Source organism: Mirounga leonina, unplaced genomic scaffold (assembly GCF_011800145.1).
Source record: "Mirounga leonina isolate KUSES-001 unplaced genomic scaffold, KU_Mleo_1.0 Mir_418, whole genome shotgun sequence".
Classification (NCBI taxonomy): domain Eukaryota; kingdom Metazoa; phylum Chordata; class Mammalia; order Carnivora; family Phocidae; genus Mirounga; species Mirounga leonina.
The window spans coordinates 14,925,320-14,942,315 of record NW_023270739.1 but is presented as its reverse complement, the minus strand read 5'-3'; the positions used below and the strand labels follow the sequence as shown (position 1 = coordinate 14,942,315).

General features: G+C 41.1%; 1 protein-coding gene across 1 annotated transcript in view; it reads left to right on the top strand.

Annotated features, from left to right (window-relative positions):
* The first annotated feature begins 8,840 nt into the window (after positions 1 to 8,840).
* Positions 8,841 to 16,996, top strand: part of STAB2 (stabilin 2) — a 144,726-nt gene continuing 136,570 nt past the window's right edge. The window contains exons 1-3 of the mRNA XM_034987711.1: positions 8,841 to 8,918; positions 13,050 to 13,183; positions 15,140 to 15,255. Coding sequence (XP_034843602.1) covers positions 8,841 to 8,918; positions 13,050 to 13,183; positions 15,140 to 15,255 — 328 coding nt within the window. The remainder of the gene's footprint in view (positions 8,919 to 13,049; positions 13,184 to 15,139; positions 15,256 to 16,996) is intronic.

Here is a 16,996-nt window from a genome sequence, read left to right as displayed (position 1 = left end):
GAAATGCCTATGAAAAGTTGCTGTCGTGGACCTTACATTCCAGTGAAGGAAAGACAGTTGCTATCATGTGAAATAAGTGCAATGCGGGGAACTAAAATGGAGTGATGTGATGGAGTGGCTGGATGACCACATTAGCTTGGGTAGTCGGGTGTGGCTTCCCTGTGAGGTGACATTTAAATAAGAACTGAAGACAAGAAAAAAAAAATCAACTATGCAAAAAACAGAGGGAAGAGCATTCTAGGCACAGGGAATAGCTACCGAAAATGCCAAGGATGGGAACTCACTGGGGGTGTCAGAGACACAGAATCAAAGCAGGACAGGTGTCGCCGAGGAGTGCATCACAGAGTGCTCCAGGATGAGGCCAGAGTGAAGACTGGAGCCCAGACCCAGTAGGACCCAAAGTCAGAGCAACGGGTTGGTGCTGGTTAGTGCTGGGATGGCAAGTCATTCAAGAGCTACAAGCTGGAAACGCCTGATCGTACTTACATGTTTGAAAGATGACTCTGACTGCTATTGGGAGAATGGGTTGGGGAGGGCAGAAGTGGAAGGAGAGATGTCAGTTAGGATGCTGCTCGACCACAATTACGGAAGCAAGAGAGGAGGACGGCTTGAAGGGCCGTGGTGGGGGGAGTGAGGAGAAGGGGTCGGATCCACAGTCAGATCTGACCCGTTGCAGGTGGAATCAGTAGGAATTGCTGATATCAGCAGTGAGGAAAAGAGAAGGAAAAAAATGATTTGGGGCAGTTGAGCGGATCAGTGTTCACAATGATCATGTAAATACCAAATATGATGATGTAAATACCAAATAATTCATACCAATTCATTAATTAATTAATCACGAATCGTCTCGAAGGATCAGGACGTTCCCATGGACAACATGCCAACCAGAAAGGCGCCTGGGTGAAGGCTGGTGCGGGCGGTGGACCGACGAACAGACTGGGCGGGATGGAGAACCCTGAATGGGACGGAGAGGGGGAAGCTCAAGGGGAACTTTGCCTACTTCACAGTTTTGCCGAAAGCAGGACCTGCTGACTGGTCTCCACAAAAAGGAAAAACAAAATCAAGAAAAAAAAAAAAAAAAGCCTGCTGCATGGAAAGATTTAAACTAACAAAGGAAGAGGAAAGGGCCAGGAGGACGGGGATACATGTGTTTGGACACATCCCCCGCTTGGGAAAGCTGACTCCTGAAAAGGCCAATATCTGATGAGTGTGCAGGAAGCCCTTTTGCCCTGTCAGTTCCTAATAACAACCGGTGCATTCTATTTACCCTCTCAAAGCATGGGCCAGAGGAACCAGGAGGGGTGTTCGGGGCCAGGTAAAGGCATGGGCATTCAACCATCTGTTTGTTCAGCCCTTTTTGTAGGATGGGAAGGATTACAGGGAGGGAATTCCTGGGTCCCAATGTACCTGCTACCTGAAGACAAGACCTTTCTACCAAAACTGCTAGCCGCTTGAGCCCCTTGTGCCCCATTACAATGATATCCTTCCGGAAAATTCAGTCCTTAAGGAATGGCAATGGACTAAGGGTGCTTCTCTAGGAAGATTAAAAGTTTAATGTAGAACGCTAAACACATATATGTTAGGGTACACCATATGAAGTTGCTGGTATTAGTCCTTTTTTTTTTTTTTTTTTTACCTAAAATACTGACTATTTCATATGGTTCAACCTGATATCTGCCTCGGTAGGCTGATGAAATCGTCTGGGCAAAATACCACCATGGCAATAAATCTTATCTTAAATATATCCCACTACCCTTTCTTCAAAATCCTAGAATGCTTCTGTTTCCTTTAAGAAAGTAATTTTGAGGGACTGGAGCAATTCGGATTACTTGCAGGAGAAAACAATTTGCCTATATTCCTTTAGGATGTACCCAGCATTCAAGCCAACCACCAAAATGTTCAAGGCTTAAAGAAGTTTAGAAGGGGGAAAAATCCCCTTGTGCTGAGAAATGTGAAAAGAAACATTTCCAATCTTGTAAAAGTAGAGGAGGAGATGAAGCATCACATCATCCCATTCCGTTACTTTATCATGGAAGCTGTGTCTTTGCTCAAGGCCAGGGTCAGTGGTTTGGGGCAGAACTAGAGACAGACCCTTGTCTGCTTTAAACCAATTCTCTTTTCTGAACTAATACTCATCATATATGGAAAGAGTCTGAGAATTTGTGGATGAAAATCACTTTGTTCATAAAAAATAGAAAAATATTTGGGCGCCTGGGTGGCTCAGTTGGTTAAGCGACTGCTTTCGGCTCAGGTCATGATCCTGGAGTCCCTGGATCGAGTCCCGCATCGGGCTCCCTGCTGGGCAGGGAGCCTGCTTCTCCCTCTGACCCTCCCCCCTCTCATGTGCTCTCTCTCTCTCATTCTCTCTGTCTCAAATAAATAAATAAAATCTTTAAAAAAAAAAAAGAAAAATATTTAACATACTTGCAAGAATTTGATCTCTCAAATATCAAAATAATAATCTAATAATAATAATAATCCAATAGAATAAGATGTGGAACACAAAACAAGGGGATTTCAGATGATTCACTTAGAGGAAGGAGCTATGGCAGAGCAGAGTGGCACAAAGAGCAGAGTAAACTGATTTTCTAAGTGGCTCAGAGGATTTAAAGAAAAAAAGGAGATGTATGTTTTAATAAAAATTCTTTTGAGGATGGTGGTATTTTAGTTGAATTATCTAAACTGCTTATCTATATAGCTGAGAAAATTTCACTTCCGTAAGTCACTCTGTCAATCATTAGTATACACCAAGCATTATTCCCAATATTTGGGATAATCAGTTAACTAGATAGAAAAAAATCCCTATCCTTAATGAGCATATATTCTAATTGGAGAGACAGAGAACTAACCATAAGTATAGCAAACAAGCAAATTATAGGGTGACTTGGAAAGTGATACATGCCAAGGAAAAAGAAAAGGGTCAGGATAAGGAGACGTGGGAGTACCAGGCTGGGAGGGATGCATGTTGCAGTTTGCAATAGAGTAATCTGCACAGGTCTTATGGAGAGAGTGGGTTTGAACAAGGGCTTGAAGGAAATGAAGGAGATAGCTAAGGGTCTCTTTAGGGAAGATCGTTCTAGGCCTAGACAAGCCACTAAGATAGAGGCATGACTGGCAGGTGTGTGCTTCACCACGTACTCCATAGTGCTGGTGTAGTACCTGATCCTAGAGCATGGCTAAGATCTTTTATATGAAATAAGGAGCCTTGATCCATCCAGTTTAGCCATACTGTACTATGCCATGCGTGACAAGACCAGTGGACCATGCAATAGACCATTGGGAATTGGTGACCCAACCCTCAGCTCTGGTCCAAGTATGCCTGTGGTTAATTTCAACCATATTCTTTATATTTGCTCTTCAAGACTTCTGCAACCACAGCTTTCTTTCAGTGTGACAACAAATAGCACCCAATTCAGTTCAGCATTTTAATGACTGACTTAGGTGAACCACAGATAATCCACTCATGAGCTTAGGCATCGGGTATCAGAATGGCGGTCTACCCTAACAGGAAGATAGAGTGAGATTACTTGGCATCTATTACTAGTTGATACTAATTGATTGACCCTGACTAAATCACTCAACCCCTTCATGCCTCCATTTTCACATCTACGAAATCAAAATACCACTCTTTGCCAAGTCTATTTTGCAAAGTTGAAATAAGGTTTAAGTGAGGTAATATGTGCCAAAGTATGGCAGAAGCAATAATGCACAATGCAACGTGGCTTATCCACCTCTATGTCCCCAGCCCAGCATAATGTCTGACGTTCCATAAATGGTTGTTGAATAAATGAATAGGTAAGTGAAACTTACAGTGTGATAACAATCAAGAAAAAAATCATTCTGTTAGATATGACTCATGTCTATACAATCAAAATAAAGGTGGGTATTTGGGGCAGCTATCTATATAAATCAAACTAAATAAAATATTATTTAGACTTTCACTTGAAGACTTTTTAAACAGAAGTTATTTCAAAACATGATTTAAAAAAATTATAGACTACTCTCAGTTTAACTTAAGTCCTTTGATCCATAAAAACACAAGATATTCTTCCCCAAGGCAGGGAAGGGAGAAGGACAAAGAAAGTAAGAATTCATTATTGCTCAGCAGATCAGTACAAGAAAGAGATTTTTTTTAAATGAAGACAAATGGGAGTTCCTAATTTATATATTTGGAATATAAATAGCTATTGAATTGTTTCAATGTTACAATAACATGTAAAAGAGAGAAGGAAGTATTTTGTACTTTGGCCAAGATGTTTTAGGTGCCAAAAATTCTGCCCAATGAGTACATAGACACACCCACACAAAAATGTCCAGGTGAATGTAACCCCAAACTATTTGTTTAATAAAACTAGGTCCATTGAAAATGCTTACTCCACATGAACACCACATGCTCAAGCAGAGAAATCCATCTCTCCTACCGAGACATTACCTTTAATGGTAAAACTGAGATTTAATACCGTGCACTGAGATTTTGAAAGCCTGCTTTGTTAGTCCTGTTTGCTTCACTTTGGTCAGCATCTAAACTTATCAAGGACCACATCAGACAGAGAGGACTCAGTCGGGATAGGAGGCATCTCCAAAGAGTTTCCACTGATTTCTCCTACTGGAAGTTTTCAGGGACATATGATTATTTTCCCTTTTCTAAATTTTTACTTCCCACAATGAAAATTCAAAAAGGGGAAAAATTCTAGGAGCTGTTTGATTTGTGAAACTACATGAAGCAACAGTTTCAATTTTCTAGACTGATGCTCAAGAAAGATCAAAACCCAGCTGCTATCCTGTGATCATTTTTTCTTCAGTCCAGCAAAAATTGCTGAGAGAACGAAACCTGAATTCTAACCAGAAAATCAACCTTAAATCCCCCATTTCTGCCCTTTTTTCCAGCAAAGCAAAAACTACAATTGATCCCCAGGTAAACGGCTAGGTTTGTCCTACTTCAGAAGCATTAACTCTTGCCCTGTTGGCCACCTCACAAGGTCCATAAGGACCTTGCTCAAGATTCAAGAACCAAAGCATGTCACGTGAATGCCTCAGCATCAGCCTCTGGCTCCACACTCCTGGGTTCGAATCCCTGTTCCGCCACTTACTAGCCTCGTGACCTTACACAAGTTACTCAACTTCTCTCTGCCTCAGTCTCCTCGTCTGCAAAATGGGGATGGTGATAAGATAGCGATAATACGTATGTCATAGACTTGTGGGGAAGATTAAGTAAATTGAGTTAAATATTTAAAAAATGCCTGGCACATATAAAAGCTGTGCTTGGGTTTGTGATGAGGAGGAGGGGGAGGAGGATGATGGTGACAATGACAATGATGGTGAAGGTGATGACCCCCTTCTTGGCATGCTACTCAAAGCGAACACGAAATGCTTTGTTACTCAAAGTGACCAAGGACTGAAATCTCAGTAGCGGGTACCATGTAGAGAAAGGAGCAGTTAAACACTAACAAACCAGAATCCTCGGGCCACAGAAGATGCTCAACAGTGTCACCCAGGAAAGGTCTCAGTTCATCTTCTGCCTTTCCCAATACGGGAAAACTAGAGATTCCAATCAGGAAGTGAATCTTCTCACTCAAGAGGCAACCAGCCCCTCTTGAGTAACCACACTGAGAACAGATGACAGGAGCAAAGGAGGTGTGTGCTAACCCAGGAGGACCAAGCAGGACGCCATGAGAATGCAGAAGGGCAGCCTTGAGTGGAGGAAAGCCACTCCCGCATCTAAAGCAAGTGACAGCAGCAGGGTAGGGGATATTGGAGAGAGCAAACTGCCTAAAGAAATGTTGCTGGTTAAAAACCCTTGTCTCAGGGCGCCTGGGTGGCTCAGTTGGTTAAGCGACTGCCTTCAGCTCAGGTCATGATCCTGGAGTCCCTGGATCGAGTCCCGCATCGGGCTCCCCGCTCGGCGGGGAGTCTGCTTCTCCCTCTCCCACTCCCCATTTGTGTTCCCTCTCTCGCTGTGTCTTTCTCTGTCAAATAAATAAATAAAATCTTTTAAAAAAAATAAAAAATAAAAAAATAAAAACCCTTGTCTCAAAATGACTCTGAATGGTTAGAGACAGAGATTACAACAATCTGCCAAAAAGGGTATATGGATGGCAGTCGAAAAAGTGACATCCCACTAAGGGAGGACCCACAGGTCAGCAGAACTGGGGTGACTCAGGACAGAGGAAATCCAGACCCAACTCGGAGCTGCACTGGGAGAAGGGTAGAGATCTATGTAGCTGCCATCTCTGACACTGACATATTTTAATAATATAATAATAATGGTTAAGAGTGATGGAGCACCCACTATGTGCTAGACACCATGCTGAGCACTTTGCTTGTTAATTGCAGGTACAGGGAGTGGTAGGGGTTTGAAATAACTTGCAGCATCTCTGTTCATAGCAATCAAATGAGCTTAACAGAAATAAAATTAATTAACAAAACTATTCAGACAATTTCTAAACAAAGCCATGTTAGTTATATATATTTTTTATGCAACTAATTAATGAAGTATATGAACAGATCCTAGGCTATAGAGTTCCCATGGCCACTAGCAGGCTGACTTCTACTTCCCAAAAACTTAAAAATAGAATATTCAGCCTGCTAAAATCCCAGACAGTGTTTCGCTAAGAGAGATCAATAAAACACTGGATCTGGATGTTTAGTTTGCAAAGACAGAAAGTATCTCTTAGTCTAAAAAAAAAAAAAAAAAAAAAAAAACTGGAAAATATTGCTTTAAGCAACGTTGAACTGTTTCCGTTTGGTTTTGTTACATTATGCTTTACTGCAGGACTTCTCAGAACATCTAATGTGCTAATGAGCACGGTTAATACATAAGAAAGGGACATCGAGGGCAGAGTTTTCCAAACTATTTGATGAGAGATTACTCCCCTAGTCCTCCTGCAGCATGTCCCAGAACTATTTTAGGAAATGCGAGTATGGGTTCATTGTATTATTTCCCCAGGGATCTAGCCCATTCTAAGCCCCAGATATTTATTCATGTCTTTCAGAGCGAAAAGAATCAGAAAGAAGTCTCCAACCTCTTGCCCTGGTGTAAGGGAAAGTGAAGGTAAGACACCTTCTGTGACAAATAAACCTCAAGATCTCTTTGGCTTCACTCAATAATTGTTCATTTTTCCTCAAGCAACAGTCCCATGCAAGCAGCATCACCCAGGAAGTTTTAAAACTATGTGTTCTGTGCCCCACACCCAGAAGTTCTGATTTGATTGTTCTGGACAAGAGTCTGACATTGGGGAATTTCTTCTAAACTCCTCCAGGATTCTGAACCAGGACTGAAACACACTGAACCAAGGGATTTTAAGAACTTCCTCATCTGGCATCTTCCATTCAGACCTCTGGGTTAGCCTCTGAAGAGCCTGTCTGTATTAGAAGTTTCTTAGATTATTGACCCATATGATATAATGCTATTTCCAAAATTCAAAGAGAGAAAGACCGCAGGGAGAGAATTATTTAACCAAAACTAGTATCTATAAGGCATGAGTATCTCAGTTAAGTCAGTGTCATGAGACACACCCTCATATCTTATCTTGTTGATAAGCCCAGACTTTATCCTTTCTGGTTCTGAGCCTGATACTTTTCCATCTGAAACTGGAAACTGGAGCACCACCTCCTACTTATTGATGCATTAGATACTCATTGTTTTGGGCAGTAGAGGGTAGTGGTTAACGGTAGTGGCTCTGGGGCCACACAGTTTGAAAACTGGATGCCCACCTACTAACTGTGTTACCTTAGAAAAGTTGCCAAACCTCTCTGCCTCCATTGCCTTATCTATAAAGTGGGGGAAATAATCCTAACTATTTCACCAAGAGCTGTGAGGATTAAAAAGGGTAATCCATGGAGAAGTCTAGCATATAGTAAGTTTTCAACAAATGTTGACTTGGTCTATTTGTTTTTATTATTTTCAAATGCACGTCTCTGCCCTAGGCTCTCAGATGTACAGAGAGGATGAAGGCTTGCCCCTGTCCTCAAGGAATTCACAACTGGACATGGGATATTGACATACAGACAGATGGATTGTGACAGATATGACTGAGCTTTTGTAGTATTATGTGCAAAATGCTGGGAGAGTTTCCAAGGTGGTATTGGAGGGGCAGGACAGGAAGGCTTCCTGTAAGAGGTGGCATTTGATCTGGGCCTTGAAGGGGAAGATGAGACCTATCGGCCCGGTCATTTGTTAAGACATGACATGGAAGAGGGGAAAGGATGAGTTGAAACCCCAACTGTCGGAGACTGCAAAGAGACATTTTTTTGCAGTAGAGTTTGCCAGCCATCCCAAGTGAGGCTACCACCCTCTCCCAAGTCAAGGTCCTGAGTTTCTGCAACATTCTCTCTGTGGGATCATTGCCCACTTATGGGCACTCCCACAAATACTGCCTGGCAGCAAGCTTGGGACTTAAGATTCAGAGACAGAGGCCTGCAGTTTTCCATGGCGTGGTCGTCTACATGTTGGCAGGGCCGTAGGTCCAGGAGGAGGCAGAACCAGAAGTGGGATGGGCCAAGCAGTAGGAGGCAGGAGTTTGTTCTTGGGAGTTTCATAAGGCACAAAAATTCCAGAGCGTGTCTCCGCCTCAGCCCCTTCCGGATATCCTGTTATTCAACCAAGACATATATAGAGTTGAGAGTGGCCAGTTTCACCACGACCCCTGGATTTGCCACTTTTCCTGTCTCGAGGTTGTTCTCACATATCATCTGCTTCAATTCAGGAACAAGAGGGGAAAGGGTTTAAAAGCAAATACTGAAATGAAAGAGAATTCACTAGGAATTCATCAGACTACAATAGAATAGCCGAGTAGTTCTGACAGGTGCCTGGCATCAGAAGGAGCAAATAGTTTCTCACCATGCTACAAAATCTCATACTTCTTCTTCTTGGATTGGTTATACACAATTTCTGCTCCCCGCCTGAAACTACAGACCAGGTAAGATGACACTTGCAAGTTTGTTATTTTTCAGGTTCATGGCGTGTCCAAATTTTTTGCTTCCCTCTGTTGTCATGGGTACTGGACTTCATACAATAAAGAGAAAGCCAGTGGAGAATCGGATCCTAATGGTGGCGCACCATCTTTCTGAAGGTGTGCTCACCCACTTGGTTCTATTCCTGTGCTAAACCACCCTTGCTAGGAGCTCTGATTTAATGCTAACATTCCTCTTTCCACTGCTGATGTTGATATCCTTGGGGGGTGGGGGGAAGTTGTTTTGTTTTCTTTTGTTGTAATAGTCTCATCACTGTGTCATTTTGAATATAGGAAATAACAGTGGTTGAAGACAGATGAGTAGAGAGATGTTCTGGGGAATTCTGAGTGGGGTGATGTCTGCTTGAGAAACATAGTATTCCAGAATGCCTCGGGAACTCATCCCTTCTACTTTCCACAAGTTGTAGTAAAAGCACCCAGGGCAGTCATGTCAGCAGCTCCCATGAAGGACACCAGCACGCCAGTGTCTCAAACAGGCTCACATGAGCTGTCCTAATAGAGCATGTTGGGTATCAGATGTACATCGAGGGCAGCCTAAACAAGGAGTATGAGCAAGGCAGTCTGGCAGTTCTTTTAAAATGCATTTCACCAGGCATGATTTCTGCTCTATTATTCATAAAACATAAACATGATGCTACATCTGTACCAGGCAAATTTTTATCAGTGCCACTTGATCCCAGTTGGCACTACTCTGATGATGCTTTTCACGCAATTGTACTACTGGGTATTTACCCCAAAGATACAAATGTAGGGATCCGAAGAGGTACGTGCACCCCAATGTTTATAGCAGCAGTGTCCACAATAGCCAAACTATGGAAAGAGCCTAGATGTCCATCAACAGATGAATGGATAAAGAAGATGTGGTATATATATATATATATATATATATATATATATACACTATGGAATATTATGCAACCATCAAAAAATGAAATCTTGTCATTTGCAACGATGTGGATGGAACTAGAGGGTATTACACTAAGTGAAATAAGTCAATCAGAGAAAGACAAGTATCATATGATCTCACTGATAGGAGGAATTTGAGAAACAAGACAGAGGATTATAGGGGAAGGGAGGAAAAAATGAAACAAGATGAAACCAGAGAGGGAGACAAACCATAAGAGACTCTTAATCTCAGGAAACAAACTGAGGGTTGCTGGAGTGGAGGGGGGTGGGAGGGATGGGGTGGCTGGGTGATGGACATTGGGGAGGGTAGGTACTATGGTGAACACTGTGAATTGTGTAAGACTGATGAATCACCGACCTGTACCCCTGAAACAAATAATACATTATATGTTAATGAAAAAAATTTAAAAAAAGAAAGAAAACACTGGAAGATAGCATCATGGTTCAGTGCTCCAGCTTAAGAGTTTGGGAGCAGCAAGTTGGAACTGTGGCTCTCGTTTATTTAACAAATATTTCTGAGGACCAGTCACTGTGCTCCACAGCCTACTAGCTGTTCAAGCCTGAGCAAGTTAGCTAGTCTCTCAAAACTTCAGTTTCTCCCCCAACAGTGCGCCACAAACAGCTGGAATGATCATCCTCATCACCACCACCATTAGCATCAACAAAGGCTTGCTTTACCGTGGAAATCAGGCCTTGACTGGTGTTTAAAGCTGAGTTTGCTTTTCAGAGAAAACTGTATGAGAGATAAAATGAGCCATTCCATTTGAAAAGGATAACTTGAAAGTCAAGAGACTTCTTGAAAAGAGAGGATTAAATCTGACCTTTTAAGAAAGAAAAGAAAAAGTAATGTCCTTCCATACACGTATCTAAATGGGAAAACCTAATATAAAGAAAATCCTGCTTTAAAAAATCTGGAGGTTCCATGACCATTAAAGGGGGTTGATTCAGGGCGCCTGGATGGCTCAGTCGTTAAGCGTCTGCCTTCGGCTCAGGTCATGATCCCAGGGTCCTGGGATTGAGTCCCACATGGGGCTCCCTCCTCGGCGGGAAGCCTGCTTCTCCCTCTCCCACTCCCCCTGCTTGTGTTCCTGCTCTCGCTATCTCTGTCTCTGTCAAATAAATAAATAAAACCTTTAAAAAAAAAGGGGGGGTTGATTCAAACTCTAGCTAAGGGTGGCTTTTATTATTATTCCATAAAGAACATTCCAGGGCTATTTTGGTTCATAACAATCACCAAATGAAAGCTGCCCATGCAAACAGATTTCATTTTTCTATATGCCACCATACAGCGTGTAGGGAAGAGGAATACCGAATCAGGGAATCAGAAGACCACGAACTTACAGGGTGACCTTGGCAAGTCACTGAACTTCCCCTCCTCTTGGTTTTCTCCTCCCTAGAATAGGCATGATGAAACCTGCCCTACTTATCTTCAGCATGGTCAAGATCAAATAAGATGATGCCTTGGAAGTATGTATAACCATAAATTTCTCTGTAAAAATAAGATTTCTTCTTATGCAGCCTTTATCCATTTCAGTAAACTTAGTAGTTATGATGTTCCCACCATCCCTGCCTAGTGCTGGGCCTGTACTGTTTAGGAATAAGAGTAAGTAAGAAGGAAGAGACATGGCACCCTCCCATAAGGGGTTTTTAAACGGAAAGCAAAGACAACAAAATGTGTTCCACTGGTCAACCATATGAAGAGTAGAAGTTGAGAAAAGGAAGAGAGTTGGGTATGGTTTTGTGGAGCTGTTACACAGAGCCTTGGAGGATGAAGTTTGGGTAGCCAAGAGGAGAGGGAAGCACATTCCTCTCAGGAGAAGCAGTAAGCAAAACACAGAGGGGGGGATGAAGAAGCATCACAGGAACTAGCATTTACTGCCTATGACATTCTAGATCCTGGGCCAGGCAATTTGCATGTGTTATATCATTTAAAGGTCTCAATAACCTGGAGAATGATTATTATCTCCCCATTGCAGAGGATGACAAAGGGTAAGGAATTCATTCAAGACTGTACAATTGGGTGCCTGGGTGGCTCAGTCAGTTAAGTGGTTTGCCTTTGGCTCAGGTCATGATCTTGGGGTCCTGGGATCGAGCCCCGCATTGGGCTCCCTGCTTGGTGGGGAGTCTGCTTCTCTCTCTCCCTCTGCCTCTGCCCTCCAACTCATGCTCATTCTCTCTCTCAAATAGATAAATAAATAAATAATCTTTAAAAAAAAAGATTGATAATAAAAATTTTTTTAAATTAAAAGACTGTACACTTAGCAAGATACAGAGCTTGATTCCAAGCTTAAGTCTTTTGATTCCCAAATTTGGTCTCTCTTCATTATAATGAAGCTGCTTTTTCTTAAGCTTGATGGAAAAATGAGGGAGATTTGAGAAAGGGGACCAAATCCATTTGAGAGGATCAGCATCAACATCATGGACAATGAGGGATCCTGAAGACAGGGCCAAAATGCATCTGCATCCTTCATTCTAGCATCTAATTCTCTACTGCTTAATGTTGCTAAGAAACTGTTTCTAGTGTATCTATTGTATTTCCTACAACTCATTCATTCAATCAACAAATATTTTCTAAGCACTACTATGTGTCAGACACTGTTCTAGGTGCTTAGGGTATAGTCAAGGACAAAACAGAAAAAGATCACTGCCTCTTGGAACCCACAGTCTAGCTGAATTATAATCAAAAGATTGCAAACATCTTCGGAGTAGGAATTACATGCTTCATAGCATTTAGCACCCAAACTAGACTATTTCTGTAGAATCAATGCTGGAAGAATATTCTTGAGACCTGTTGATCTACAACCAATTGACCCTAAATAATCACTTTAAAATTTTCCCATTTGGAAAGTGTACTCTATAACACATTTCAGGTTTCCCATTTGGGTACATGTGTGTAATGATGTTACCTTGCTTTACTGAATTCCAGACTTTAGATCAAGGATGGCAAACAGGTGGTACAAGCAGCCTCCTTCCTACCCACAGCCATGGCAGACATTGCTTGCTGATCCCAACACTCTTTCTAAATAAGGTGGAAAGGAATTAGCCAGTCATTACCAATCAACCTTGTTGCCATCCCTGTCATTCCATTGACTTGAAGCCAATAGGGAAGAATAACCAACCAAGGCTCGACTAATGGGACTTGATTTTTTTTTTTTTTTTATGTTTTTGCAGGCAAAAAGATGTGATAAGAAATCTCTGCTTACAATTAGGACTGAGTGCCAATCCTGTTCACTCAACTTGGGAATTAAGTGCCCAGATGGTTACACCAAGGTTACCAATGGCTCCGTGGGGGTTCGAGATTGCAGGTACTCAAGAGAAAATCTCAAGTCTTGAAATTTAAGGGATTGTGAATCCAAATTGAAACTTCCCATCTCAAAATCTACAAAGCATTTCCATGATTTTCCCTTTTTCTAAGACTATATTCAGTCCAAACTTAGGTAACTCACAATTTACAACCTTGAATCTAAAAAATTGATTGATTATTGATTATTGATTCACATTTTAATACAGAATTGACTATATTGCATTGCAAATAAACATTTTCCCTACATCTTGTCCTTCTTTATTTTGAAAATCTGGGTTTTGTTTCATTTGGAGAGGGTTCTAGCCAGAACATGGACTAAAAAGCCATGGGTCTGACAGTCATCTTATTAGCTAGCTATGGATCCTGATACTAATTAGAACCTGAAGTGGAAGACAAAGGAATTACAGCTTCATGCATTTTATGTGAGCATTGCATTCCTGAAATCCTCTTATGATTCAAAAGCCTCATAATTCAAGGCTAAGCCTCAAAAAGGATGATGAGCAGTTTTGCTCACCAGCTAATGGAAGCAGCCATACAACTCAAATGTAAACACAATGTTTTATTTACTCAGTCTACTAATTTAGACATTAGACAGCTCTCAATGAGTTCATTCTTAATTCAGGGATGAAGGATCAGTACTATTTCTTATTTAAAAATTAAACACTGTTATATCACACTATTTTAAATTTATGTTTGCTTAATGTGACCATGATACATTCTAAAACCAAAATCATCAGTTTTACAAAAGGTTCCAAATACAAACTGGCCTAGAATTAGCAAGCATATGTGACAGTTGACCATTCAGTTACCAAAGCAGGCACATCTGTGACCAGAGACTCTTAAAAAGTATATAGAAAGGTATAGGGTTCAAGGTTAAAATTATGTGGTGACTTTATTGAGGACGTTTTTGTCCTGGCTACTATTTTTCATGGCAAGGTGGACACTTGGTTACATACTCCCCACCTTACCATCCCCCTTCCAACACACACACACACACATCCAGGATAAGATTATTGCACTCATGCTCTCTGTTTTAGAATTGAAGACTTGGCTTTGCCATTCATTTATGCTGAAATAAATCCAAGATTGGCTCTTGAGGGGATGTTTGGTTCTGCCCTTGGCTTTGCCTTTTCCCATCTTTGTGAAGAGATGTCCCTGCCAGTATTCTCAAGCTTTCAGAGGAACTGTCAATTCTGTCTCCAACTTGACTGGCCGTAAAGCCAGTAGCTCAGGGACTGGATTAGAAGTACAACCTTGAACTCACCATTGCATCACACTATTCTTAACAGCCCAGTTGAAAGAAATTATATTCATGGAGGGTTGTCTCTAAATATACTAAAGTCAAATCCTAGAATGAGTCACCCATGCGGAGATTCCCCGAAAATAGGCAATGGTATTTAGCCTCTACAGAATTGCTATTCCAGATCTGCACCTCAGATGGTATAAAAACCGTTCTAAGAAATTCATCATTACATCTCCCTTGAGTATAAGGTGGCAAATATTCCCCATTATATTACACCGCCTCTCACAGAAATGTCTACATCTACAGTATCTGCAAAAAAAAAAAAAAAAGTTTCGTTTTAAAATTCAGAGATCCTGTGCATCACAGAACTCATGACCTTTTCCTTCTCGTATTGGCTGTGACAAGTGTGAAGTGCACCTCTAGCATGTGCCTAGAACCTAACACTATTTCCTATCTACTAACCTCACTTCTGACATCACTGTAAATATTCTACCCTCATTTGCATTGTGTTCTGATTTTTTCAACCATTTCGTACAATTAAAGGTAAATCATTATTAAGTTTTGCTCTCCCTAGACAAAAATGTATTCAATCTGTTTTTTTAAATATAGGCAAGTGTAAAGAAGGACCTAAATAAAAACCTAGGCTAATCCCACTGCCCAGAGTTAACTGCATTGCTCTGATCATGGGTTTATGTCTTCTACTTCCCCTCCAAGGTACATATTTGAGATCAGAAAGTACTCGCTGTCTCTCCCTGGATGCCGCCATATCTGTAGGAAGGACTATGTCCAACCTCAGTGCTGTCCAGGCCACTGGGGCCCAGACTGCATGGGTAAGTGGCACAGCGCTTTTCTTGGACTTTGATACTTGCTTCTCAATGTCCCATTTCACAGAAAATCAAAAGGAAGGAAGTCCGATAACAAGAGAGCGTCAGCACCTTTTTCTAGAAAGTTCCATTTCAGTCTATCTGTAGAAAAATCTTTCTTGCTCTGTCAGCTTTTATAAACAAATCTGCTTTCCCCCATTTAGAGGTCTCTTTTTAAAAGAATTCCCTTACAAGTCAGAAAAAGGGACAATTGAAAGGATATCCATTTTTATAAAAAAGATAAGGGACCATAGAGAAGATGGAAGAATGCTGGGCTACTATAACCCTGAGAACAATTTTCTTTAAGAAGAAATTTTATTATAGCATCTCAAAGACCATAGTTATTGTTTAGCAACACAAATAATCATTAAATCTACTAAAACTTTAGTCTTTAGGATGGAATATCAAACTCTTTGATGACCAGTTTCACTGTAAGAAAAACTAGTAGCCAAATCTGAGTTGATGGTGTAGTTAGACTTCTTTGGTCAAGCATAGCATTTGTCAGCTAAAATTGAACTTCTATCATGATTAAAGATGTTAACACTTGAATAGGGGCTGAGTCCTTGCTATGATATGCAAATTTTGTGAGATCACTTTTTTCCCTTGGAGAGTAAAAGTCAGGCATTTTAATTCACACATTGACCATTTGTTTCCCATTTTCTAGATGTAATGAAACATCTCCTAAAGAATCCACTTAAATAGAGGGGTGCTTGGGTGGCTCAGTAGGTTGAGCATCTGACTCTTAGTTTCAGCTCAGGTCATGATCTCAGAGTAGTGAGATCGAGCCCCGTGTCAGGCTCCTCACTCAGCAGGAAGTCTGCTTAAGATTCTCTCTCCCTCTGCCCCCTCTTTCTCTCTCAAATAAATAAATAAAAATTAAAAAAAAACAGAATCCACTTAAGGAGAGAGATTAGTTCTCTTTTGCTTTTTTTTTTATTAAAATAATACAAGCAAAGTGCACACAGCATGTAGAGTTTAGAAAGACAGAAAGAAAGAAAAAACAGCAACTTCTTTCGGTCACACATAGGAAACCCTAAATGGTTTAGCTTATTTCCCTGCTTTTTTTTTTCATATGGCTTCTAAACAGTTGAGCCCTTCTTGTACATATGATGTTGAAACCTACTGTTGTGTTTTTTTCTTAACTAATGATTAAAAGAATAATAGCTTCCATTTATTCAACATTGCTGACATGCGGTACCAGAGAGATACTTGGCCTATATTATCCGATTCAATACTTAAAACAAATCTTTGAGCTAGACATTTTTATCTCCATTTTGCCTATGAGGGATCAGAGATTTGAAGATGATCTCTTACGAATTTCTTTTGGCCTGATAAATGATAGAGCTAGTTCAAGTTCAGGGCTGCCTGTCACCAAAGTCTTCTTTCTACTCTGTCCCATTGCCAGAGCAGAGCTTATAAAAAAAGAAAGAAAGATGGGGCGCCTGGGTGGCTCAGTCGGTTGTGCATCTGACTCTTGATTTCATCTCAGGTCATGATCTCAGGGTCGTGAGATCGAGCCCCTTGAGGGACTTTGCACTCAGCACAGGGTCTGCTTGAGTTTCTCTCCCTCTGCCCCTCCCCCTGCTTGCATGCACTCTCTCTCTCTCTCTAAAATGAATAAATAAAATCTTGAAAGAAAGAAGAAAGAAAGAAGAAAGAAGAAGAAAGAAAGAAAGAAAGAAAGAAAGAAAGAAAGAAAGAAAGAAAG